The sequence below is a fragment of the Scyliorhinus torazame genome, chromosome 15 (assembly GCF_047496885.1).
Source record: "Scyliorhinus torazame isolate Kashiwa2021f chromosome 15, sScyTor2.1, whole genome shotgun sequence".
Classification (NCBI taxonomy): domain Eukaryota; kingdom Metazoa; phylum Chordata; class Chondrichthyes; order Carcharhiniformes; family Scyliorhinidae; genus Scyliorhinus; species Scyliorhinus torazame.
This window is the reverse complement of record NC_092721.1, coordinates 156,663,919-156,690,319: the sequence shown is the minus strand read 5'-3', so window position 1 is coordinate 156,690,319 and position 26,401 is coordinate 156,663,919. Positions and strand designations below refer to the sequence as shown.

The 26,401-nt window shown below is 46.8% G+C and overlaps 1 protein-coding gene across 2 annotated transcripts in view; it reads right to left on the bottom strand.

Annotated features, from left to right (window-relative positions):
* Positions 1-26,401, bottom strand: part of rxfp2b (relaxin family peptide receptor 2b) — a 246,366-nt gene that overhangs the window by 64,997 nt on the left and 154,968 nt on the right. For both annotated transcript variants that reach the window (XM_072476985.1, XM_072476986.1), the window contains exons 15-16: positions 13,933-14,162; positions 8,775-9,185 (exon numbers count right to left, since the gene is read on the bottom strand). In XM_072476985.1, coding sequence (XP_072333086.1) covers positions 8,775-9,185; positions 13,933-14,162 — 641 coding nt within the window. The remainder of the gene's footprint in view (positions 1-8,774; positions 9,186-13,932; positions 14,163-26,401) is intronic.

Here is a 26,401-nt window from a genome sequence, read left to right as displayed (position 1 = left end):
AAACTCGGGGGAACTAGTGGCCATCGTCGCCACTCCATGGGATGAGTCCGGGTTGGCACCCAGTGCCCCCTCCTCCCGCTCAGTGGCCACAGGGCCCTGGGGTTCACCTTGGGATGGAGGGGCAGCTGGTATGAGCCCCAGCTGCACCTGTAGCATCTGGCCCTGCCAGCCCTGGTTGTTCTCCATGGTCCGCACCATCGTGTCGACGCTCTCGGCGATGCACCTCAAGTGACTGGGACATGCTCTGCAGTGCCTCGGCTGTTCCCATCTGAGACGGGTACTTGTCACGCAGAACTTCACCAAGGTCAGCCTGGTACTGGGTGTAATCCCTCAGTGAGGCTACATTCTGCCTACACCCTCAGCCATGGCGTCACTGACTGCGCGATGCCTTGGACATCTTCACGAATGGTGCCAATGTCGTGCACCAGGCTCTCCACTACGGTCGCCACCCTAGCAACGTTGTCCTCCGTGCCAGGCATTGCCAGCGACATCTCCTCCGTCCATAGCCTTTGGAACTCCTCCAAGCGGCTATGGATATGCTGGAGTGACCCTGATAATTCCCTCTGAATATCTTTGTCGCATCCTAACATCTCCATCAGCTTCAGAATAACCTCTTCATCAGGCTCAGCATCAGGTTGGGACCCAGCTGGGTCCTGGGGTCCCGCAGACCTCCGACTGCTATCTTGCCTGGGGGTTCCTTCCTCTGCCTGATGCACATCAGCAGCAGTGTAGTGCCCACCAGATTGTGCCTGACCACTAATATTTCCCACCGAGGTGTGTGTATCTGCACTGGTGGAGTGTGGGGACCACAGCTGTGATGCGGCTAGTATAGTGACATCCTTGGAACTCTCCTCCAAGGTGTTGTCCTGGGAGACTGGAGAGGGGGCTACCCGGGATGGGCCGTCGCCGTTGGCTGGAGGACCTGCAGGAGAATGGACATGTGGTCAGTGGAAGGGGTCAGTCAGTAAGGCAATAACAACGCACGTTTGACAGGTCCTCTGGCTTTGGCCCGGTTGTTCCTCACCTCTGCAGCGTCCACCAGCCTCCGTGTTGGTGACCGCCCTCAGTGTTGGTGACCGCCCTGTCCTTGGCCACACCGATCACCTCCAGGGCCCGCTCCTCGAAGGTGTTGAGGATCCTGATGTCTGGCACATAACTGCCAGTCTGGGCCCCCTCCCGGCGATTGTGGGAGAGCATTTCCTGTGGAGACACAGAGAGAGCATTGCTAACCACACTTGTGGTTCACATGGGGGGGGGGTTGGACATTTGTGTCTACTCACTCTTGCTGCCCAGTGTAGGTCATTAACCTTCTTCCTGTCCTGCACTGAAGGCCAGTCCTTCTGGTCACATTCCCGGCGCTCACGGCAGCCGCCACCTCGTCCTGGGCACCACTGGCTGCCCTACGGCTGATCCTCCTGGACTCTTGGGAGAACAGGACATCTCTCCTGGCCTCCACAGCATCTAGCAGCCTCCCCAGGTCAGTGTCCCCGAATCTTTGGGCTGGTCTCCTCGGTGCCTTTGTTGCGAGCTGGCTGGGTTTGGCTGAGCAAGTGCAGCTTAAGTGCTGCTCGACCTTGTTAGCGGTGGGCTGGCAAGCACGGTGCCGGCGAATCAGTTGGCGAGCCTTCATTTGAGGCGAGAAGCCCATGAGGCCTCATTAAGTGGATCAATTAACGTTGAATCGCTTTGCCGGCCTCGCTGGGCCGAGCGGCGGGAAAACCCGCGGCAATTCCTGCTCGCTACAACACTTAGAAATCTTTCTGGAAAATCGTACCATTAGTCATTTTTTGGGAACATTCTGCCCTGTATCTCCAAAACTACTGTATGGTTGCTGGTGGGTGATGTATGTATAGAGGAAGCTATGATGCCCAATTGCAAATGCTGTCCAAGATAGGTTTGAAAGAATCAGCTGGTATTTTCCTATGCATCATTTCGTTCATAATTAAGTTGAAAAGGAGACTGTGGTCGATACTGATTATTGTTTATTGTTGGGTGTAAATTTGGGAGAAAATGTGAAAAAGGAGGAGAATAAAAATATTTTTAAAAAAAGAAAAGGAGATGGTGGTAGAGTAATAATGGTCCTGGGCCAGTAATCTGGAGGACATGACTAATGGTCCAGGTACACGGGTTCACATCCCACTACAACAGCTGGTAGAATTTAAATTTTATTAATTAAAGAAAAATAATCTGGAATTTCATGCGAGTCTCAGTAATTGTGCCATGAAATTATTATTGATTGTCTGAAAAACCTATCTAGTTCACTAATGTCCTTTAGGGAAATAAATCTGCTGGGTGAGATTCTCAGGGCCCGTTCGCCGCAGGGACAATCCCATTATGACAACCAACTCTCACGACAGGGCCACAACGGGATTTGCAGCGGCGAGATCTCAGTTTGAGATCTTTCCCAATTTCCGCTGGAGATGTAATCAGACTGGGTGTGAACCCGATTACTATGAAATTAGTTCCATTTAACTATTATTATACGGCCTAAAGCGTTGTTTCCGGGAGCGCTGACTGCTCCCCTTGCAGGCATGATGTCACGCCGATGGGAATCACGACTGGTTTCCAAAAACGGAAACCAGTCAAGATGACCATGTCTGGGAAGCAGAGGTGAGTGTAGCACCCAGGTGGTGTGGAGATGTCATTGTCCCCTGTCTCCCTGACACTGCCTCCTGGCACTGTAACCTGGCAATGCCAGCAACATCTTCTGCCCCTGAAGGCTTTGGCATTCCTCCAAGCGACCTTGCAATTGCTGCAATGTTGCTGACACACCCTCGTGGGTTCCCCAGTTCTGCCTTTGCATACCCAGCAGCTCTGGGAGAAACTTTCCAGAGGCTTGGCATTTGCCTGCTGGCCAGCTATTTCCTGCATTCCTCCAGACCTCTGACTGCCTGCTTCCTTGGAAGATGCAAGAAGGCAGTTTTCAGGGGGTAGCGCTCAGGGGTAGTTTCAGGGGGTGGGGCTTCTAGGGAACCCCATTGGGGGGGTTACGTGGGATGGTGGCTGCTGGTGGTGGGAGGTTGTGCCTGCATGGCAGTGGGGAAGGAGGCACTGTCAGTGAGAATGAGGGGGGTGTCCCGATGCCAGCGACGATGGGGGGGTGCGGCTGGGACACTCTGATGCCTGCATTGTGTGTGGAGAGATGGGGGTGATGATCCAACCATTAAATGTTGGGAGAAAGGTTGGCCTACTTTGTTCAAGGGTTGCAGGTGTTCCCTTGTATGCCACGTAGTCCTTATGTCTGGCTGGGGTGGGGGTGGAGATGATGGGGGTGGGGGTAGGGGAGGGGGAAGAATGGCGGTCTTAATCTTCACTTTGAGATCAGGGCATCCTTAATCTCTGAATCCTAGTTTTGCCAGTGGGTTAAGGCCCATCCCCCCTAGTCGCTGTGTATTCCTCACCAGTACTGAAGGTTTGCCCTGGCGTGAAAAGGCAGCTGTGAAACCAGTAAGTTTCACACAGCTTTTCTTGCCTGATCCAACAGTGTAACATTTTGGGAAAATTCCACCTGCTGTCTTTCGAAGAACACATGGGTGAACTGCACCAATTATTTCTTTCTATTTGTTGCAAAAGTAAAACAGGAAAGGTGGCCAAACCATGGCTTACAAGGGAAGTTAGAGGTAGTATTAGATCCAAGGAAGAGACATACAAATTGGCCAGGAAAAACAACAGACCTGAGGAATGGTAGTGGTTTAGAATTCAGCAAATTTGAATTCAGCAAAGGAGGACCAAGGGATTGATTAAGAAGGGGAAAAAGGAGTACCAGAGTAAGTTTGAGGGGAACATAAAAACTGAATGTCAATATTTCTATAGGTATGTGAAGAGAAAAAGATTGGTGAAGACAAATGTTGGTCCTTTACAGTCAGAATCAGGGGGATTTATAATGGGGAATAAGAAATGACTGACCAACTAAATAGACACATTGGTTTTGTTTTCATAAAGGAGGACACAAATAACATCCCAGAAATGTTGGCAAACACAGGGTTTTATAAGAGGGAGGAACTGAAGAAAATCAGAATTGGTAGGGAAATGATGTTGGGAAAATTGATGGGATTATAGGCTAATAAATCCCCAGCGCCTGATAATCTACATCCCAGAGTGCTTAAAGAAGTGGCCCTACAAATACTGGATGCATTAGTAGTCATCTTCCAGGATTCTATAGACTCTGGAACAGTTCCTTCAGATTGGAGGGTAGCTAATGTAACTCCACTATTCATAAAGGTAGTAGAGAGAAAACAGGGAATTATAAACCAGTAATTCTGACATCAGTAGTGGGGGAAATTCTAGAATCCATTATCAAAGATTTTATAGCAGAGTACTTGGAAAACATTGGTCAAATCAGACAGAGTTAGCTTGGAATTACAAATGTAAAATCATGCTTGACAAATCTACTGGAATTCTTCAAAGATGTAACTAGTGGAGTTGATGTGGATGTGGTTTATTTGGAATTTCAGAAGGATTTTGACAAAGTTCCATATAAGAGATTAGAATGTAAAATGAAAGCGCATGGGATTGGGGGTAGTGTATTGAGATGGATATAAAACTGGATGCAGACAGGAAACAAAGAGTAGGAATAAACATATCTTTTTCCAAATGGCAGGCAGTGACTAGTGGGGTACCGCAGGGAACAGTGCTGTGACTCTAGCTATTTACAATATATATTAATGATTTAGATGAAGTAACTAATTGTAATATCTCCAAATTTGCAGATGACACAAAGTTGGGTGAGAGGGTGAGTTGTGAGGAAGTTGCAGAGATCCTTCAGTGTGATTTGGACATGCTGAGTGAGTGGGAAAATGCATGGCTGATGCAGTATAATGTGGATAAATGTGAGGTTATCCACTTTTGTGGCAAAAACAGGAAGGCAGATTATTATCTGAATGACTGCAAATTGAGGCAGGGGAATGTGCCACTAGACCTGGTTGTTCTTGTACATCAGCTGCTGAAGGTAAGCATGCAGGTGGAGCAGGTGGTAAAGAAGGCAAATGGTATGTTGAGGACTTAAGTAGAGGAACAGGGATGTCTTGCTGCAATTATACAGGGCCTTGGCGGGACTACATCTGGAATATTGTGTGCAGTTTTGATCTCCTTATCTGAGGAAGGGTGTTCTTGTTATCGAGCGAGTGTAGCGAAGGTTGACCAGACTGATTCCTGGGATGACGGGACTGACCTATGAGGAGAGATTGAGTAATTTAGGGTTACATTCGCTGGAGTTCAGAAGAATGAGGGGGGATATAATGGAAGCCTCTAAAATTCTAACAGGACTAGACAGGATAGATGCAGGATGTTCCTGATGGCGGGAGAGTCCAGAACCAGGGGTCACAGTATGAAGATATAGGGTAGATCATGTAGGACAGAGATGAGTAGAAATGTCTTCACCCAGAAGTGGTGAGCTTGTGGAATCCACTACTACAGAAAGTAGCTGAGCCCAAACATTCGATGTTTTCAAGAAGGAGTTAGATATAGCTCTTGGGGCGAAAGGGATCCAAGGATACGGGGGGGGGGGGGGGGAGCAGAAACAGGCCTATTGAGTTGGATGATCAGCCATGATCAGAATGAATGTCAGAGCAGGATTGGAGGGCCGAATAATCTACTTCTGCTCCTATTTTCTAAGTTTACCTCGTCTGGCTGATATGTGACTGCCAGACCTACCTATGTGGTTGACTCTTAACCGCCTTCTGAAATGGCCTAGCAAGCCTCTCAGTTGTACCTAACTGCTGCAGAAAGCTTCAAGAAGGTGGCCCGCCACCCCCTCTCCAAGAGCAATTAGCGATGTGCCAGTGATGCCCACATCCCATGAAAAAATTAAAGAAATGTGAATCACTCGCATATTTGCTGCTGTTTGTATTGCATGACTCCTTTTCCTGACCAAACTCTCTACAAATCAGTTATTTTGATTTAAGCTAGGGACGTAAATTGGACAGCTAAGTTACAAATCTTTGTCATATGATTGAACACTGCCAAATTAGGGCGAGGAAAAATGTTTCTTTTTTTGTCGGAGCTAACACAAAGCAACATTTACTGCATTTTGCTGTGTTGTGTTGCATTCAAAATATTTTACATGTCTCTGTGAACCCAGAACTGGAGCAGAATGGTTTGGGGCTCCAGACGAAAGAACAAAGTGTTAGGGGTGGACTCCACACAAATACCAGCATCTGGTGGTGTGTCAGTTTCATCACACCAATCTCACCGTCAGCTAAAATCAGAAGGGTAGATGGACAGTGTGACCTGGATCTCCTCTTTTCCGAATTAGGGCCAATTAAATCAGTTAGCTTGTTATGAGCTTGTCAAGGGGTTACTTTTACATTTTTAAAGGGATGAACAGTTTACCCATTCCTTTCGAAACTGACTTGCTGAAGGCAGGCCAATGGAGAGGGGGAGCCTTCATGGCTGCCCTGGGGTATCACACTGGTCCTATAAGAGGGTCAGTGAGGCAAAGGGGGATTGTGCATTTGGTAAGGAAATGCTTTTGGTGAAGTGCAGATGGCAGGGAGAGTGGACACTCAGTTCAAGCTTTAAACCCCCTGGCTTCAAGGGAGCAGCAGGCCAGTGGGCAAGGGTGGTCACCTGTTCAGAAGGAAGGCTCCCTTCCTTTATGAGCAACAGGGACAGACTCTGTGCCAGAGACCTATACCCCATGGTTTACCCCTGGTAAGTCATCCCCCCCACCAGTATCCAAAGCGATATACTTGTTACGAAGGGGAACGACCACAGGGGATCCCTGTACTGACTGCTTCCTCCCAGCCCCTCTCACCATCACCCACCTATCTTCATTCTTCGGAGTAACTACATCCCTGACGCTTCTATCTATGACCACCTCTGCCTCCCGAGGGCAGCACGGTTGCATTGTGGATAGCACAATTGCTTCACAGCTCCAGGGTCCCAGGTTCGATTCCCCGCTGGGTCACTGTCTGTGCGGAGTCTGCACATCCTCCCAGTGTGTGCGTGGGTTTCCTCCGGGTGCTCCGGTTTCCTCCCACAGTCCAAAGATGTGCAGGTTAGGTGGATTGGCCATGATAAATTGCCCTTAGTGTCCAAAATTGCCCTTAGTGTTGGGTGGGGTTACTGGGGTATGGGGATAGGGTGGAGGTGTAGACCTTGGGTAGGGTGCTCTTTCCAAGAGCTGGTGCAGACTCGATGGGCCGAATGGCCTCCTTCTGCACTGTAAATTCTATGATAATCTATGATAATCTGAAGTTCATCCAGCTCCAGCTCCAGTTCCCTAACGTGGTTTTTGAGGAGCTGGAAATGGGTGCACTTCCTACAGGTGAAATCAGCAGGGACACTGACAGTGTCCCTCACCTCAAACATTCTGCAGAAGGAACATTGCACTGCCTTCCCTGCCAACCCCTCTAGATAACTTGTGGATAAAACAAGAAAAAGAAAGAAAGAAAGAGCTTACCTGATAATCACTCAACCCCTTAGGTTAGAGGAGGTGGCTCATCTTCCGCGCTTTTAAATCTCCGGCTCCTCTCCCACTTTTAAATCTCCGGCTCCTCTCCTGCTTTTAAATCCCCAGCTCCTCTCCCGCTTTTAAATCTCCGGCTCCTCTCCCGCGCTTTTAAATCTCCAGCTCCTCTCCCGCGCTTTTAAATCTCTGGCTCCTCTCCCGCTTTTAAATCTCCGGCTCCTCTCCCGCTTTTAAATCTCCTGCTCCTCTCTCATGCTTTTAAATCTCCGGCTCCTCTCCCGCGCTTTTAAATCTCCGGCTCCTCTCCTGCAATTTTAACTCTCTGGCTCCTCTCCCGCTTTTTAATCACTGGCTCCTCTCCTGCTTTTGAATGTCTCAGCTGTCTCTCTCTCCTCACTGTTTTCAATGTCCCGACTGTCTCTCCTCTCGCACTGTTTTCAATGTCCCGGCTGTCTCCCTCTCCTCGCTGTTTTCACTCTCCCGGCTGTCTCTCCTCGCGTGCTGTTTTCAATGTCCCGAATGCTGCACAACGTGGCGAGAAAAGATAGCAGTGCAGACAACAAACTGCACGCCACTTTTCTCGCCTCTGCCAGCACTCCGTACAAAAATGAAAATTCCACCCAAGAAGTCTGTTGCTTTTATATTTCCCTTCCACTCCCCAGTTCCCATTCTCCCCAGTCACACCTTGTTGATATCCCAAAATGCATTGTAGACACATATAATACCTAATTTGAATACAATGAGGTCCCACAAACAGTAATGAGTAAACAATCAGATAATCAGTTTCAGAGGTGTCACTTGAAAGATAAATGTTGACAAGGACACTAGGAGAACTCACCTGCTCTTCATCCAGTAGTGTTGCAGTATCTTTTATGGCCACTGCAAAGGGCAGACAGGCTTTGATTTAATGGCTTAGACAAAAGGTGTTACCTCTGACAGTGCATCAGCCCCTCACTCAGTATTGCATTGCAGTGTTTGCTCCAATGTTATTTTGTATGTCTAAAAGGTTCTTGCCTAGGAGTACCTTACTTTTCCTTCCTATTTAACATGATAGCTTTCTGCCCCAACAATGGATTGTGAGACGCGAATGTGACCCATGTTTGAGGATCTTTGGTTCAATTTTAATTCAATTTGTTTTTCGTATGGAAACTTATTTTGGGTACATTACTTGTTCATTAAAAATAATCCTAACTGAATAATAATAAGGAAAATTACCCTATTACAAAAGTCAGAATTTGAATTGAAATTGAATTGTTTGAGAATCTTTGCATTACTTGTGTCTTGCATATTTTTCCCACTGTAATATTTCTACTGTCCTAAACAGACAATAAAATTAATCATGAAAAATATTAAAAATTCATACCAAGGAATATTCCAATAGAATAACCTTTTGCAGCATCCTTTTCCACTTGGTCTGCATGAAGAGGAAAACAAACTCCATTTCTTCCGTAGTAGTTCCCAAATATGTCTTCATTCCAGAGTGGGATTATAGCAATAGTAAATCCAATGAACCAAATTGTAATGTGTGTTATCAAAGTCTGGTACTTTCCTGGTTTGACATTACTGAATGGAAAAACAATGACGATGTACTTCTCCAGACTCAGGTAAGTCAATAACAGGACTGAGACCTCAGTAGAAAGCATGGCCAGAAATCCTATCATTCGACACTGGATACTGTTCATCCATAGCTGCGCATGTCTGTTATACTCGCCACGATATTTGACGTCAAAAATGCCAACAAAGAATAGATATACTCCCATCAGGCAATCGGCACCTTGAATGTAAAAAAGGGAGACATACATCTTTCAAATATGAGATATTTGCATATTGTAGTAATATCATCAGTTACAAACTTTAGTACAAAAAAAGGAATTGTTCAAATTTTCACTATCTAGCCCTCTAGATACTGGTTACTGTGGTAACTAGGGCCCACAGATAAGGTAAGGTAGTCAAATGCATTGTTAAGAAAAGGATCTTCACAAATAAAAGGTTCAGGAGCACTGGAAGAGAACATGCCTGGACTTGCAGGACTCTCTTGCAGACTGAAGCCCCGCCCAAAGCCCACACGCTCAGAAGGGCGAAAAGCCTGCACATGCTCAGAAGGGTGAGCGGCTTATAAAAACACTAACATTTCTCCCCCCTTAATTTCAATCCCCCATCAGGATAGAAATACAACAAAAGTAATGTCTTAACTATACAAAAGTCTGTCAAGAGCTTTGTGATTGCATTGCGAACATGAACATTCCTCTTCCACTCCCCCAACAGAGTCAACTGACACACCTGGAAGCACAGGAACCACTTCCTGGTAAAAGCTCACAGCAGCATTACCCTCTGCCACCTTACCTGAAACTTTTTCTGACTCGGGGTCATACCGCAAACAAATATGGTCTTGGTGTCTGTGGATAACTTCCATTTTGCAGACTCACGACTCAAGCTCCTGGACTACGTCCATTTAAAATTATTCCCGTAACCAGCTCTGGTTACTACCAATGTCTCTGATGTAAACCTGATCACCTGGTTTAAACTGCCTTTCTTTGGAATACAAGTCGTGTCCCTCCTTCTGCTTCTCTTGTCTCCTAGTCACTTTCGCTCTGAGATCTGGATGAAGCAGATCCAGATGAGACTTCGGCCTTCTGCCTAACAACAATTCCGCAGGAGCGAGCGCTACAGTGGATTGTGGTGTGATACAATACTGGAATAAAAATCTTGAGAGCTTGTTGTACACCTGCCATTTTCTTCAATGTCTCCTTCAAAATTTGAACAGCTCCCTCTGCCAAACCATTTGAAGCTGGATGCCATTCTTTTGCATGAGTTCCTGAAACACCTTACTTGTAAGCGTAGTGCCGTTATCTGAGACAAGCGAATCTGGTAACACACGGGTTACGAAAATTTGACGTAGCTTCTCTTTTGAATGCGCATCTGTGATGACCCAAAACATGTGGCTCATGAAAGGTGCCGCAAAGTCCACATGCAGTCTGGATCACGGCTTAGCAGACCACTCCTCAGGATGAAGTGGTAATGTATCCACTTCAACATTGAACACATCTGGATACCTCGTAACAAGATCCTTGGTTACCCTGGTGTGCTTGATCTCACCCCAGTTCAGGGGAATTTTGCAGAGCCAGTCAATCCATAGCAAACTCGGTCCCTTTCCTTTTACCACAAGGAGGCATGCTTTGGATTCTTGCCTGTTATGTGCAACATGGATATCCAATGTCCCAAGCAAAGGAATGGACTCTCCGGTGTATGTCCAAAGACTAATCTCTGTAGGAGTAAGAGCAGGTGCTCGTTTATGTTTGCTCACTAATTACAGATGCAAAAGGTCATGTGTGCATCTCCATCCTGATCTGCTCACCATTGGCTTTACAACTGCAGCAAAAATAGGCTTTGCTCATGCTTAGCTGATTGAAGCTTCTTTAAATTAAAATTTCTTTGTTCAGCCTTCATCTTGCCTCTGCATTTCTTTGCTAAATACCCTTTCTTGCTGCATTGGTGACAAACAGCATCCATAAACTTGCAATAATTGGCATAGTGTGGCCCTCCACATCTAAAACACTTCACTGCTTCAACGTTTTTCCTGGAAGCTTTTTTCTGTATTTGACACCACCCCTGCCTGGGCACTACCATTAGCTTTCTGAATATTGCAAGGCTAGCCATGGCTTTTCCATGCCCTGAGAAATTTCTAGAGCCTTCTTAAAAGTAAGTGTGACCTCCTCCAACAATAAACACTGAACGCTAACCTTGGTAATGCCGCAGACCAGTCAGTCTTTGAGCATACCTTCTAAAATTGATCCAAAATCAGTGTTCCGAAAGCTGGCATAATTCTGCCACAAATTTAGCTACGGATTGACCTATTTTTCAAAAATGGCTATGAATTTTGAATCATGGAATAATCACCTAGGGCTTTGGATTATGATAATTCTAGACCAGAGAGACTATGTCTTCGAATTAAATCTCCCCTGGCTTTTGTGGCATGGACAGCTTCCTCATCAACTTGTAAGTCCTCAGGAGAATCATCGAGCACTGCTTCACCACATCTTCTATTCCACTTGCTAAAAGAAGTGCTGTGGCCTTTCCATGTACTTTGCCCAGTCCTCAATTCACTCAAGCATGGCCATGGTGCTGTCAACTTCAAATTCCATCAAATAAATTCACAAAGAAACTAGCTACTCACTGTATGCAACCATGTGTAGCCATGCTGGACAAAGAAAAAATTCCTTTTTTCTCTTCCGTTTCTTCCTCGTTGCCAAAAATGTAGTAACTTGGTCCACAAATAAGATATTCAAATGCATTGTTAAGAGAAGGATCTTATTTATATAAATAAATAAAGTTTAACAAACAGTAGGAAACAAAAGGAAACAGGAGCACACGAGAACAAATCTGGAGATGCAAGACACTCTTTCAGACTGAAGCCCCACCCAAAGCCCACACATGCTCAGAAGAGATAAAAGCTTGCACATGGTCAGAAGTGGGAATGGCTTATAAGAACACTTCGATCAGTTGCCTAGGTCTTGATGTTGAAGAACAATTGTTCCCTAAGCAGAGAGCAAAGAAAAGGTGTTTCCATCTGTTGATGCTGGGCCTCCCCACCACAAACTTATAAACCTCTCCAGGATAAACTGGGCCATTTCCTTGCACAACAATGAGGGAAAGGCGCACTAATTGGTGCCCATAAACCACTGGAGTGAGGGTGGATCCCGCAATCTTTAGTCTTTTCCTTGTACAAGTGGCCAAACGAGCCATCGTGTCAGCCAAAGACAAAGTATGCACTCCTTGTTTGATAAGATCAAAAATGCTATGTTCCACCACAGAAACGGCTGCTCTCGTATCCAGTTCCATTTGGAGCATATCACTTGTATCGGAACATGATTAGGGGTCACACGGGTACTGACAAACTGTTCAGCTGCATCTCATCCTCTTCCTCTTCTGGGTCATCCAGATGCAAGGCCTGACCCCAGGGCTAACGCCAACCTTGACGAGGGCGGTTGGAATGCTGGCCCTCCTGCTGCCTGCGGGTACCTCTGGACCGGTGTCCACATGTTGCACAAGGGCCGGAATCGCTTTCAGCAGAGTCCAGTGATGTTGCACATCCCGGCGGCCGGCTCTTTGCTTAGAGGCTAGAGCCGCAGAGGCGTTTGGTCCGGGTTGAGAGGATTCCACGTGAGGGACGACGCCCAGGGACATTCACCACCATCCCTTTTATTTCTTGGATGCCACGTTCCAGGCTGAAAAATTAGGGAGACTTTTCCCCAAAGCTTTTTCTCAGTCTCCATATTATTAAAACGACAGACCAAACAATTGTGGAGCATATTGGACTAAACAGTCCCATACTTACAAAACTCGGCAATCTTCCGTAGCTGAGATACAAACTTAGTGACGGATTCCCCGGAGGACCTCTCCATCGTATTAATCTGATATTTTTGAACAATTATCGACGGGGTTGGGTTAAAGTGTTGCGGCACAAGCGCCACAAGCTGGTTGAATGATTGTGTATCCGGTGTCGCCGGGTACATGAGACTCCGGATCACCCAAACAGATGCCATCAATAGTATGACTGTCTGGTGTTCGTTCTCCATGATATTGTTGGCCCGACAGAAATAACGCATTCATTCAGCCTATTGGTTCCAGTCTTCAACACCGGTGCCAAATGCATTTAACCACCCAAACTGAAGCATGGCGAATCAAAGAAATCCAAACCTGGTTGCAGAAAACCAGGGAGGTGGCTCAGCTGAGTAGGTGGCAGTGTTGACAGCAAACCAGTTTCCTCCTCGTCGCCAGTTTAATGATGGCATGGAGAGACCACACCAGTAAATTAAGAAACAAAGTTTTATCCACACGAGCGATATCTACTACCAGTAGATCCTACCAGGTTCCTTCTGAGGTTGGTGCCTTACTGGCCAACCTTAGATACATGGGTTAATTGAGATACCCCTCCCCTTACGGGGGAGCTCGTACCCCTCAAAGAACACGGAGAAGACAAATATTCTCATCCCTAGGTTCCGTGCCGGATATTACAGACTCTTTCCTGCTCATTATTCATTATCTAATGAAAAGTGGTATTAGCCAAAAGAAAATGTAACTTCTCATAGATTGGACCGATTCTAGGCCTGGACATTCATAATGGCCCTCATTTACACCATTCAACTGGCTCGAACTCCCATTTGCTTTTTGGATTTCACCTTTCAAAGTTATTCCCTGTAAATTTGTGAATGTAGAAACTCTCTATTGAGAGAGTCCCTGAACAAGCCACACTTCTACCTCCTCTAACGTGTGTACTTTGGAAGGGTGAACAGTGATTTAATATTTTACAAAGTCACATGAGTACTGTTCAAACTGTTTTTGGCCCTTTCCATCTCAGTTCCATTAAAGATGTAACTGAAGCATGTAAAGATAACCCCAGAATATCAGGCCGAATACTACTAATTGACAGAAGGATAATGTGACAGCTCTGGGACAGAGAAAATTTTACTGGCTGTTTTTTTGCAATGCATTTATAATTTGAAGAAAGAAATTTTACTTACAACACAAAATTTTTATAGACATCGCATGCAGTTTGTTTTCGGCTCTAATAAGTGACCTCATAAAAATGACGAAAAGGTTTCCAAAGCAGGTAAGACAAGCTATGACCCAGACAAATACTCTAAGGATGATGTTTGCTAGTAGGTCTTCAAAGGAAGATATGCCATCTGTATTTGGTTGACAGCTGCGTACACGAGTAGAATATGCACAGTACTGAAATTTATTGAAGTATCTGCGAAGAAAAATGGCACAAACGACATTACAGTCACGAGGAGATGTTAGCAAGGATATAACAAGTAAGAATGAAAAAAGCTGGAGAAACTCAACAGGTTAGGCAGGATCTGTGGAGAACATGTAAGGTTGATGACCTGATGAGCTTTTGCAGCTGTTTTGTTCTTATTTCAGATTTCCAGCACTTGCAGTGTTTTATTTTCAGTATAACAAATAAGGGACTTTAATTGAAGCTACCCTGATAATGCAGTTAATATTATACCATCAATGATGGGAAAGAATGATCTGCAGGAATTTTCATGGGCTTAATCACTCGAGCAAGGAATTCCCATGATGCTTCTCCCAATCAGCTATTATGATTTTAAAGGAAGACAGTGGAAACCCCAGGTAGGTGCATGAGCAGAGTTTTTGCCAATCGTCCACCACAATTATGGTGCGCCAATTGGTTGAACACCTGAGGTAATTCCTAACTTCTGCACTCCTCATGTTTACAGCAAAAATATAACAAGCAAGCACAGCATAGTGGTCTCTCTAAATTGATAATTGATGCAATTCAAGGAAACAATAAATTATTTACTTAGAGGCAAAAATCTGAAAGGCATTCATAAAGCTGCTAGTATATTTGGAAATTGTGATAAAATGTAAAACGAGGAATCCAATAATAATAATAATCTTTATTGCTGTCACGAGTAGGCTTATATTAACACTGCAATAAAGTTACTGCATAAATCCCCTTGTCGCCACACTACGGCACCTGTTCGGGTACACTGAGGGCGAATTCAGAATGTCCAAATTACCTAACAGCACATCTTTCGGGAGGAAACCAGAGCACCCGGAGGAAACCCACACAGACACGGGGAGAACGTGCAGACTCCACACAGACAGTGATCCAAGCTGGGAATTGAACCTGGGACCCTGACAATAATTGGAAATTGTTCTGGTGGTTGTCTGATTAAAGAAAAACAAATTATTTTAAAATGGAAATTGTAGAAAGGCAAATTGGCTGAGTTGATTGAACTCTGTTTTTGATATGCTAATTGGCCTAGAAATACGGTGAACAGATGTTCACCTAAGACAAATTGGCAACAATGGAAATAGAAAGTTCAAGTAAAGATGGTAAAAGTTCAAAAGAGATGGGAGTGAATTTCACATTTCCATTCAAAAAGGTGAATTCATGTAATAAAGGCAATTAAGAGTAGCTTCTGAGAAGGTTAGTTCAGATAAGGGAAGATCAAAAGGAAAAACAGCATATCACAGGCAAGTTCACCCTGTCCAGGGGAGCTGTTTTAATATTGCAGCCCACAGCAGCATGTTATGTCCACTCCCAACAAACTATGTGAAGAGAAAGCCTGTTTGAGAAGCTAGTTGTTTCCACCCTAAATGGGAAGTAACCCCAAAAGATATAGGTCCCTAGTGTGGTAACTATTGCTGGGTTTTGCTTATACTTTTAAAAACGATGGGATGTTGTTTGGGGATGTTTAGCTCTGAGATTAGGAAAATAGAGCGATTTGGAACTGAGCAACTTTAAAGATAAGTTTTGTATAGCCATTAAAGTTGTTAATTATATTTTTAGTTGACTTTCTTGTGTATTTTACTGTTTAATAATCATCTGGGGCATCCTTCATGGGTCTTCACATCTTTCCTCACACTATACCAAATTGCAAATTACAGTTGAGAGCAGGCATTCCAAGTTCCCCTTCTCTGATTTGGAATACCCTTTAACATCAGCTGTGTTCCGAACACCATATTTATAATATATGGGAAGATCTCCATTATAGTACATGCAGGTGAATAAATATGTTCATTACATTTTTTAAAAATAGTAATTTAAACCATTTTTAAGTCCAAAAATTTTGGTCTTCCAAGTATCAGACTATGCTCCTGGGTGAACCTAGGCAGTATCTGCATTCGGAGAGTACTTTCACTAGTAGCAATTTGTAAGTGAACATTTACAGCCTAGTCAGGGAATGAAGAGAAAACCTACTATTAATCCTAAAATAATACATTTTTGCTCAGTAAGAATATATATATATATATTTTTTAAACGCATTTTATTCAAACTTGTATCAAAGTAGGTTACAGCAAATAAACACCCCGGGAAACATTCTTCCCAACAATCAACTCTGCAGTTTGTACAGATTCTTCTCCTTTTTCACCCCTCCACCTCCCCCCCCCCCCTCCCCATCACCCACCCCGCGACCCCCCTGTGACGAACAGCTCCTCAAATACGGTCACAAACATCCCCCACCTTTTCTCAAACTCCCCTGCTGAGCCCCTTAACTCATACTTTATCTTCTCTAACCGCAGAAAGTCATACAGGTCACCCAACTATGCTGCTACCCCCGGTGGCGATGCCGACCGCCACTCCAGCAAAATTTGTCGCCTGCAATCAGAGAGGCGAAGGCGAAGCCATTGGCCTTCCTCCTCTCCATGAGCTTCAGCTTCTCTGAAATCCCAAATGTCACCACCAAAGGGTCTGGGTCCACTCCCTCCTCCACTACCCTGGCTAAGACTGCGAGCACTCCCGCCCAGAATCATCCCAATTTTTCACAACCCCAAAACATGTGTGCATGATTCACTGGCCCCCGCCCACACCTCTCACACTCATCTGCTACTCCCTGAAAGAACCCAAGTCATATGCACCCTGTGCATTACCTTAAGCTGTATCAGGCTCATCCTTGCACAAGCGGAGGTCCCATTTACCCTTCGCAGTGCCTCACTCCATACTCCCCAATTGATCTCCATTCCCAACTCTGCTTCCCATTTCTCCTTGATCTTCACCACCTGCTCGCCTTCCCCAGCCACTTATATATATCCCCAATTCTTCCCTCCCCTTTCACATCCAGGAACAGCAGTCACTCCAGCAGGGTGTATCCCGGCAATCTAGGGAACCCCTTCCAGACCTTTCGTGCAAAGTCCCTAACCTGTAGATACCTGAACTCACGACCGCTTGGCAGCTCTACCCTTTCCCTTAGCTCCTCCAGACTGGCGAACCCTTCCTCCAAATACAAATCCCTCACCTTGACCAGCCCCACTTCCCTCCACCTCCTGTATACACTAGCCACCCCTCCTCCCCCCGGCTCAAACCCATGATTCTCGCACAGCGGCGTTAGCACCGACATCCCTTCCACCCTAAAATGCCTCCTCAGCTGATTCCATACCTTCACCGTGGACTGCACCATTGGGCTCCCTGAATACCTACTCGGAGCCATTGGCAATGCTGCCGTCACCATAGCCCTCAGACTAGACCCTTATAAGATTCCTCCTCCATCCTAACCCACTCTACCCCTTCTCCTTCCCACCACCGCCGCACCTTGTCCACATTCGCCGCCCAATAACAATGAAGCACGTTTGGCAACACCAACCCCCTCTGCTGCCTCTGCCTCTGTAGCAGGGTTCTCCCACCCTCGGCACCTTCCCCACCCATACAAAGTCAGAGATGATTGTGTCCTTTGGTATAAAGATCGGGAGAGCCTGAAAGATAAACAAGAAACTCAGCAGAATATTCATTTTCACCACTTGGACCCTCCCCGCCAACGTTAAGTGCAGTGTATCCCATCTTTTAAGATCCTCCCTGGCCTCCTCCACCAGCTTCGTTAAGTTCTACTTATGGAGCCCCATCCATTCCCTCGCTACCTGAATCCCCAAGTACCTAAACCTATCCCTCGCTACCGTAAGTGGCATCCCCCCTAAATTAGCCCGCTGTGCCAGCTCATTCACCGGGAATACCTCGCTTTTCCCTACTTTCAGCCTGTATCCTGAGAACCCACCAAACCTCCCCAGCAGGCCCATAATCCTTTCCATAACTCTCCAACGGATCCGAAACATACAGCAAGAGGTCATCGGCATAGATCGATACCCGATGCTCCCTCTGCCCCCTCATTATCCTCTGCCACTCTGCCGACCCCCTGAGAGCCATCACCAGTGGCTCTATGGCCAGCGCAAACAGCAGCGGCGACAGTGGGCACCCCTGCCTCGTACCCCTGTGTAAGTTAAATCTTTGTGAGTTCATATAATTCGTCCTCACCCTCGCTCTTGGCACCACATATAGCCACAAATCTCGGCTCAATCCCAAACCTTCCCAAAACTTCAAACAAGTACCCCCACTCCACCCGATCAAATGCATTCTCCGCTTCCATGGACACCACCATCTCCGGTACCAGAGCTCTCGACGGATTCATCATCACATTCAACAGCCACCTTATATTACTCGTGAGCTGCCTGCCCTTCACGAAGCCTGTTTGATCTTCTGCAACCACCCCCTGGACACAATCCTCCATCCTCCCCATCAACAACTTCGCCAATACTTTTACATCCATGTTCAATAGTGATATGGGTCTATATAACCCACATTCCACCGGATCCTGCCCTTTTTTGGGGATTAGTGTGATTACTGCCTGCTTCATTGTCTCCGGCAACTCCCCCTTCTCCAGTGCTTCATTAAATGCCCCCAACAGATGTGGTGCCAGGTCCGTCGCAAATTCCTTATAAAATTCTGCCGGGTACCCGGCCCAGGGGCCTTCCCCAACTTCATACCCCTGATACTATCCAGCACCTCCGTCAGCCCCCAGGGGTTCCTCCAACACCTGCCTCTTTGCTTCCTCCACCTGGGGAAATTCCAGCTCGTCCAGAAACCACCCCATGTCCCCCTCCTCTCCTCCTGGGTCTGCCTCATAAAGTCCCTGATAATACTCTCTAAATGCCTCATTTATCTTCCCTGGCTCTGACACCACATCCCCAGCCTCAGTCCGGATCTTCAATATTTCCCTGGACGCATCCTGCCTCCGCAGCTGGTGCGCCAGCCTGCGGCTCGCCTTCTCCCCATACTCGTATTGCACCCCTCTTGCCCTACGCAGTTGCCCTACCGCCCTCCCCGTTGTCAGCCTGTCAGATTGCTCCTGCAGCTTTTTCCTCCTCGCCAATCCCTCCACGATGGGCACCCTCGAATATTCCCTGTTCTCCTCCACTATCTCGTTCACTAGATGGTCATGTTCCGCCCTCCTTTCCTTATTCGCACGAACCGTAAATGAGATAATTTCTCCCCAGACCACTGCCTTCAGTGCTTCCCAAAGAATGCCCACCGACACCTCCCCATTCTGATGGAACTCCACATAATCCCTAATCGCCAACTGCACCTTATCACAAAATCCTCCATCCGTCAACAACCCCGAGTCAAACCTCCACCCCGGCCTCTGCTCTCGTCCCGTACTGAACCAAATATCCAGCCAGTGGGGTGCATGGTCCGAGATAACTATCCCCGTATACTCTGCCCCCTCCACCCCAACCAAAATCTCCCAACTCACTACAAAGTAATCAATCCTCGAATACACCTTATAGACGTGTGAAAAGAAGGAATACTCCCTTCCCCCTGGGTTCTGAAAGCGCCATGGATCCACCATACCCATCCTCTCCATGAACCCCCCCCAGCTCCCTTGCCATTCGTACCCTACCCATCGACCTGGGGCTCGATCTACCCATCCTCGGCTCCAGGACGCAGTTAAAATCTCTTCCCATGATCAACTGGTACGTGGCCAAATCCGGATTTGCTGCCAGTAACTCCCTCATAAAACCCATATCATCCCAATTTGGGGCATACACATTTACCAACACTACCGGTGCCCCTTCCAATACCCCACTCACAATCACATATCTCCTACCTGGATCCCTCACCTCCTTCGCACTCACGAATCTCATTTTTTTGCTCATTAAAATTGCCACACCCCTCGATTTCAAATCAAACCCCAAGTGAAAAACCTGCCCGACCCACCCCTTCCTTAACCTAACTTGGTCCTTCACACGGAGGTGTGTCTCTTGCAAAAAGACAACCCCTGCTTTCAAGCCCCTGAGGTGCGTGAACACCCGCGACCTTTTAACCGGCTCATTCGGTCCTCGGACGTTCCACGTTACCAATTATACCGGACTCCCCTCTGCCATTCGTCATCTTCCCCACTTAACTCCTGCCCCTTTAATTCCACTCTGTACCTTCGCCCTTGACCATGTCATCTCTCACCCCCTGCCGCGTCACAGAACACCCCCCCCCCCGCTTTTCCCCTTCCCTTTCTTCCCCCCCCCCCCACTTCCCCTTTCCCCCCTCCTTCCCGGCCATCCCTCTTGGCCTTCTCCCCCACCAGCTCATTTCTGTTCACCAGCATAACCTGCTAGCGCGGCTGCCCCTGCCCAAAGGCACATCCTAATGCCCCCCCCTCCCTCTCCCCCCCAACTCCTCAGCTCAAAGAAGAAGGCCTCCTGCTGGCCTTACCCTCCCCCATCCAAACAAGAACTTCTCCTGAACTCCAGGTAGCCTTCTCTAAAAGCAAACAGATGTTAAACACAAACAGTCCCATAAAACAGGAGGGGGATGGGAACATCCATCCCCAAATAAACTTTTCACCCCTACAACTCCTTACAATCTCAACATTGAACAGAAAACACCCCCCCACAAAAAAAGGCAAAAATCTTCCAATCCCTACACCCACTTCAAACATGCTCCCGACCATTACATAGTGCCAGCACCCCGGTTCCCAAGCATTGTCCACTCAGTTCTTCCCCAGTTTATGCTCCTTTATGAAGTCTTCGGTCGCTTCTGGGGTCTCTAAATAATACTCCCCGTGTGTGCGTGGGTTTCCTCCGGGTGCTCTGGTTTCCTCCCACAGTCCAAAGATGTGCGGGTTAGGTGGATTGGCCATGCTAAATTGCCCAGAGTGTCCAAAATTGCCCTTAGTGTTGGGTGGGGTTACTGGGTTATGGGGATAGGGTGGAGGTGTGGACCTTGGGTGGGGTGCTCTTTCTAAGAGCCGGTGCAGACTCGATGGGCCGAGTGGCCTCCTTCTACACTGTAAACTCTATGATATACCCCGGCCTCCGAAGGTCACCCATAATTTCGCCGGGTAGAGCACCCCAAACCTGATCTCCCGCCGGTACAGCACCGCCTTGACCTTGTTGAAACCTGCCCGCCGTTTTGCCAACTCGGTTCCGATGTCCTGATAAATCCGGACGTTATTTCCCTCCCAGTCGCAGCTACGCTTCTCTCTGGCCCAACGTAGAATTTCTCTTTTTCCACAAATTTATGGAGTCTCACGATCACCGCCTGCGGCGGCTCCCCAGCTCTAGGCTTTTGCCTCAGAGACCTATGTATTCGGTCCACTTCAGGTGCCTTATCTAGGACCCCTTCTGCCACCAGTCCCGCCAGCATCCTCGAAACATACCTCGTGGCACTCACACCTTCCACTCCTTCAGGCAGGACCACTATTCGCAGGTTCTGCCTTCTCGAGGCATTCTCCTGCTCCTCCACCTTTGCCCTCAATGTTTTACAGAGGTCTCCTAGGAGCCCCACCTCCGCCTCCAGAGCCACTACACGATCGCTGTGGTCCGAGATCACTCCTTCAATCTCCCGAATCTGTGAACCCTGCACCTCCAAACACCTCTCCATCTGCTCCAAAGTACTCTTCAGGGGTGCCACAGTGTCTGCAATGGCCTTTGTATGATCATCATGCATTTCTTTCCTCTGTTTATGGAATTCCTCCTTGATAAAAGTCATCAGTTCCTGTATCTGGGGCCTTACAGCTTGGCCCTCTCCCGCCTGCATGTGGAAGCGGCTGTCTGTGAAGCACAAGACTGTTTCAACTTTCCAGCCAAACCTCTCACTGTTTTCTGCCAGGTCCGGTGATCAGAAGACAGACCACTCCAGGGGTAAACTACTCCTCTAACATTCACCTACGCCTTTTCATCAAAATTCCACCTGGATCTGGGTTTAAAGAGCCCTTTTCTGTGACTTTAAACAGGAATAGCCCTTTGTGTGACCAATCACTCCATGGTCACAAGCGGAAGTGCTTAGTAAGAATATTAAGGGTTAAGGAGCAAAGATAGGTAAATGAATTTAAGGCTCTAATCAGCTATTGCTTGATTGAATATTGGAACAGGTATGAGGGCTGTAAGGCCTACTTCTGTTTCTAGAATGAAGATAAATACTTTAATATGGGTGACATTGGTTTGAATTCCATATGTACTGGGCAAAATTGAAAAACTAATAGTAAAGTAAATCTTAAAACAAAGATTTTTCACTTTTATGTCCTTGTGATATCCAATCTTCTTTCTTCTCTGAATAAAGAGGCCCAAAAGTTGACAATATGCATCCAAAGACACTATTTGGCGAGCACCAACAGGCCACTGACACAGATAAACATACCATGAGAGAAAGTAATAGTATTGCTGAGGAGGGTCAATAGAATTAGGAACTAAGCATTGTTGCTGAAAATTAATGAAGCTGGAGGTTGATGACAAACCACATGTACATCAAACTGAGTGTAAATCCTAAGTTGTATGGTATACAGAAATTGACAGCATATTTTCAGCAGGGGCTTTTAGCGAACAAGACTGTATTCTTAAATTATTTGTTTCAAATTTAAAACACTGAAGGAAAGTATAGTTAGGGCTAACCAATGATTATCTCTAAGGTCCTCTGTTATTGAGCATGTGATAACATTGCTGACATCTACAATAGCGATCTCAGTTATACAGGTCACATACAGATTAGCAGCATCTCTCTTTAATGCCCTCACTGATACCATGAAAATCGTGAGGACCAAAACCCAAGATACAATTGTATCTTGAGTAACTGCTACATGAACGAGTGATCCAAAGACCTTACTGTTGACTATTGTTTTACGCTGGGTGGGAAGCATGTGAATGTGCCCTTGAGCAGTGCCATGCACCGAGTAACACATGAACAGTTTACAACATTCACAATGTCAAGTAGGTACTGTTTCTGAATGCAAGGAGCCCCCAGCAAAGGATATGCCAGGTTTCTTCATGGATACAGATAGCTACAGTTTTCAGTATTTCTTGTAACTCACTAGTCTATTATGAAGCCATGCAATATTACTACTCCCTAGAAAGTTCATGCCCGGGCATGCAGACTACCAAAATGTAGCTCATAGTACAGAAGAAGCTAATATAGCGGGGAAATAATTTAATCAAAGTATCTCAAGCAAAAACTTCAAAATTGATTAATTTTAATGAGGTAGACCTTTCATTCGAATGAATTTTAGATGACTGGCCTGTAAAAACCTTGTCCATATTAAAGTCCAAGCCTAATTAACATGGGGAGCAGAGGACACTGAAAGGAAAATCAATATCCTGGTTATTTTCCACCATAATTGAAATAGGTGAGTTAGACAACCATATTTAACACATATAGTTAATTTAGATATTTATATTGAATCAGGCCACTGCCATTTCAGTAAATGTGGCCTGTTTCCATGCCCACAAAAGTATAACACAGCATCTGATGCGGTTGTGGGAGGCATGGGTATAGGAACAGAAGAGTAAAGGGTTAATTTTGTGGAGTTTAAAGCATCAGTCCTGCCTCTGGCCCAACAAATATAAATGAGTGCTTATCTGTGGGCTTCTCTTTAAGCTGGATTGCTAGGTGATACTGGGCAGGGCGTGCACAGAACATGCTTCAACAAGTGGAATCCTAAAATGGCATATAATTATTGGACTCCAATATAAATACCTAAATTAATTATATTTGTTAAATATGGTTATCTAACTCACCTATTTCAATTATGGTGGAAAAGAACAACAGGCATGCGACAGCAAAAAATAGGTTGTGTGAACTTCCCTGTTTACAATTTACAGGGAAATACGGATAACCTCATGATGCTCCACTTCTCCAGCTTCCACCCTAAACACATTAAAGAAGCCATCCCCTATGGACAAGCGCTCCGTATACACAGGATCTGCTCAGACGAGGAGGAGCGTAACAGACATCTACAGACGTTGAAAGATGCCCTCGTACGAACGGGATATGGCACTCGACTCATCGATCGACAGTTCCAACACGCCACAGCGAAAAACCGCACCAACCTCCTCAAAAGACAAACATGGGACACAACCGACAGAATACCCTTCGTCGTCCAGTACTTCCCCGGAGCGGAGAAACTACGTCATCTTCTTCACAGCCTTCAACACGTCATTGATGACGATGAACATCTTGCCAAGGTCATCCCCACACCCCCACTACTTGCCTTCAAACAACCGCGCAACCTCAAACGGACCATTGTTTGCAGCAAACTACCCAGTCTTCAGAACAGTGACCACGACACCACACAACCCTGTCATGGCAATCTCTGCAAGACGTGCCAGATCATTGACATGGATACCACTATTACACGTGAGAACACCACCCACCAGGTACGCGGTACATACTCGTGCGACTCGGCCAACGTTGTCTACCTCATACGCTGCAGGAAAGGATGTCCCGAAGCGTGGTACATTGGCGAGACCATGCAGACGCTGCGACAACGAATGAACGGACATCGCGCAACAATCACCAGGCAGGAATGTTCCCTTCCAGTCGGGGAACACTTCAGCAGTCAAGGGCATTCAGCCTCTGATCTCCGGGTAAGCGTTCTCCAAGGCGGCCTTCAGGACCCGCGACAACGCAGAATCGCCGAGCAGAAACTTATAGCCAAGTTCCGCACACATGAGTGCGGCCTCAACCGGGACCTGGGATTCATGTCGCATTACATTCATCCCCCACCATCTGGCCTGCAAAATCCTACCAACTGTCCTGGCTTGATACAATTCACACCTCTTTAACCTGGGGTTACCCCATCTCTGGATCTGTAAAGATTTAATCACCTGCTAATGCTCGCATTCCTAGCATTGTTTGGCATCTTTGAATTTGTCTATATATGTGTTTCTGAAACAGACCTCTGCATTCACCTGAGGAAGGAGCAGCGCTCCGAAAGCTAGTGACATCGAAACAAACCTGTTGGACTTTAACCTGGTGTTGTAAGACTTCGTACTGTGCTCACCCCAGTCCAACGCCGGCATCTCCACATCACAATTTACAGAATTGGGGACCAAGTGTAATATGTCAAAGTTCACAGATGACACTCGGGTGAGTGGCAGAGCCAAGTGTGCAGAGGACACTGAAAGTCTGCAGAGGGATATACATAGTTTAAGTGAGTGGGCCAATGGGTCCGGGAGCAGTAGTGGCAGCGGAGGAGGAGGAACATGCAGAGCCAGGGCATCTGGAAGCAGGTCTGATAGATTAGGAACACAACTGCGGAGGTGGTCCCCATGCCAGTTTGCGCTCTCACCATATACGATGCCATCCTGGTCTGGGACAGTACCACACCCAGGATCCACACCTGGCAAAAATATGCATAGGGCGTATGCTTGGCTGTGACCGGATTGGAGCTGTCCCGGCCCTGACGAACCTTCACGCCGATGTCCGGGAGCACCAGACTCTACTGAGTGTGGAAGAAGTGTCCCATGACACCAGCTCGGATGGTGTGACCCCTGTCCAGTCAAGTGGTGTAGTCTGACAGCAAAAAAGGAACCTGGCTAAAAGTGCCTCTAGGGATCCCGACGTCTGCTTCTTCATCCCCTGTTTGAAAGTTTAGACCGCTTGCTCGACCAACCTGTTTGATGCACGTGACAAATTCCTTTTGAGTGGGAATGAGCTGAATCTGCACTGGTAAAGGCCGTGCCGTCATCTGAAATTAGCACTTCGGGGATGCTGTGTATGCTGAATGTCTGGTGCAGCCACTTGACCACGGCCTTTGTGGTTGTCACCTGCATCTGGTGCGCTTCCATGCATTTGGCGTGGGCGTCAACTATGATGACCATGGAACCTTGGAATGGTCCCATGAAATCAACATGGAGGCGGGACCAGGGTTGGCCAGCCATTCCCAATGTTGGAGGTGCCACGGGTGGCAATCTCTGGTGTTCCAGGCATTGCTCACATTGCTGGGCCAACTTCTCAATGTCAGCATTAATTCCAGGCTACCAGACATAATTGCAGGCCAACATCTTCGTTTTGAAAACTCCACTCCTACAGAAGTGGGCCTCGGCCTCTTTCTGGAACCACAACTCAGGTTCCCCAAAGGATAACACCAGCCTCGATAGTCAGCTCTGGGATTTTAGATGAGTAAACCCTCAGGTCGTCCAGCAAAGTGCGGCGTTGGGCCCCGTACAATATAATGTGCGGGACAACTCCGGATCCGCCTGGGTCCAAGCCCGAATGCGAGATGCTGTGATGAATAAAGAAATGGGTAAATGTAAGGCAGCAATGACCTCACTGGCCAAAGTAGGTGTCAGTGGTCTGATTGGAAGAGAGAGGCAGGCTTAACGCATCCGCGTGGGGAATCTTCATCCCGGAACAGTGCTCCAATACGTATTTGTAGGCGCCAGCAGTAGAGTCCAGCATTGGATGTGTGCAGAATCGAT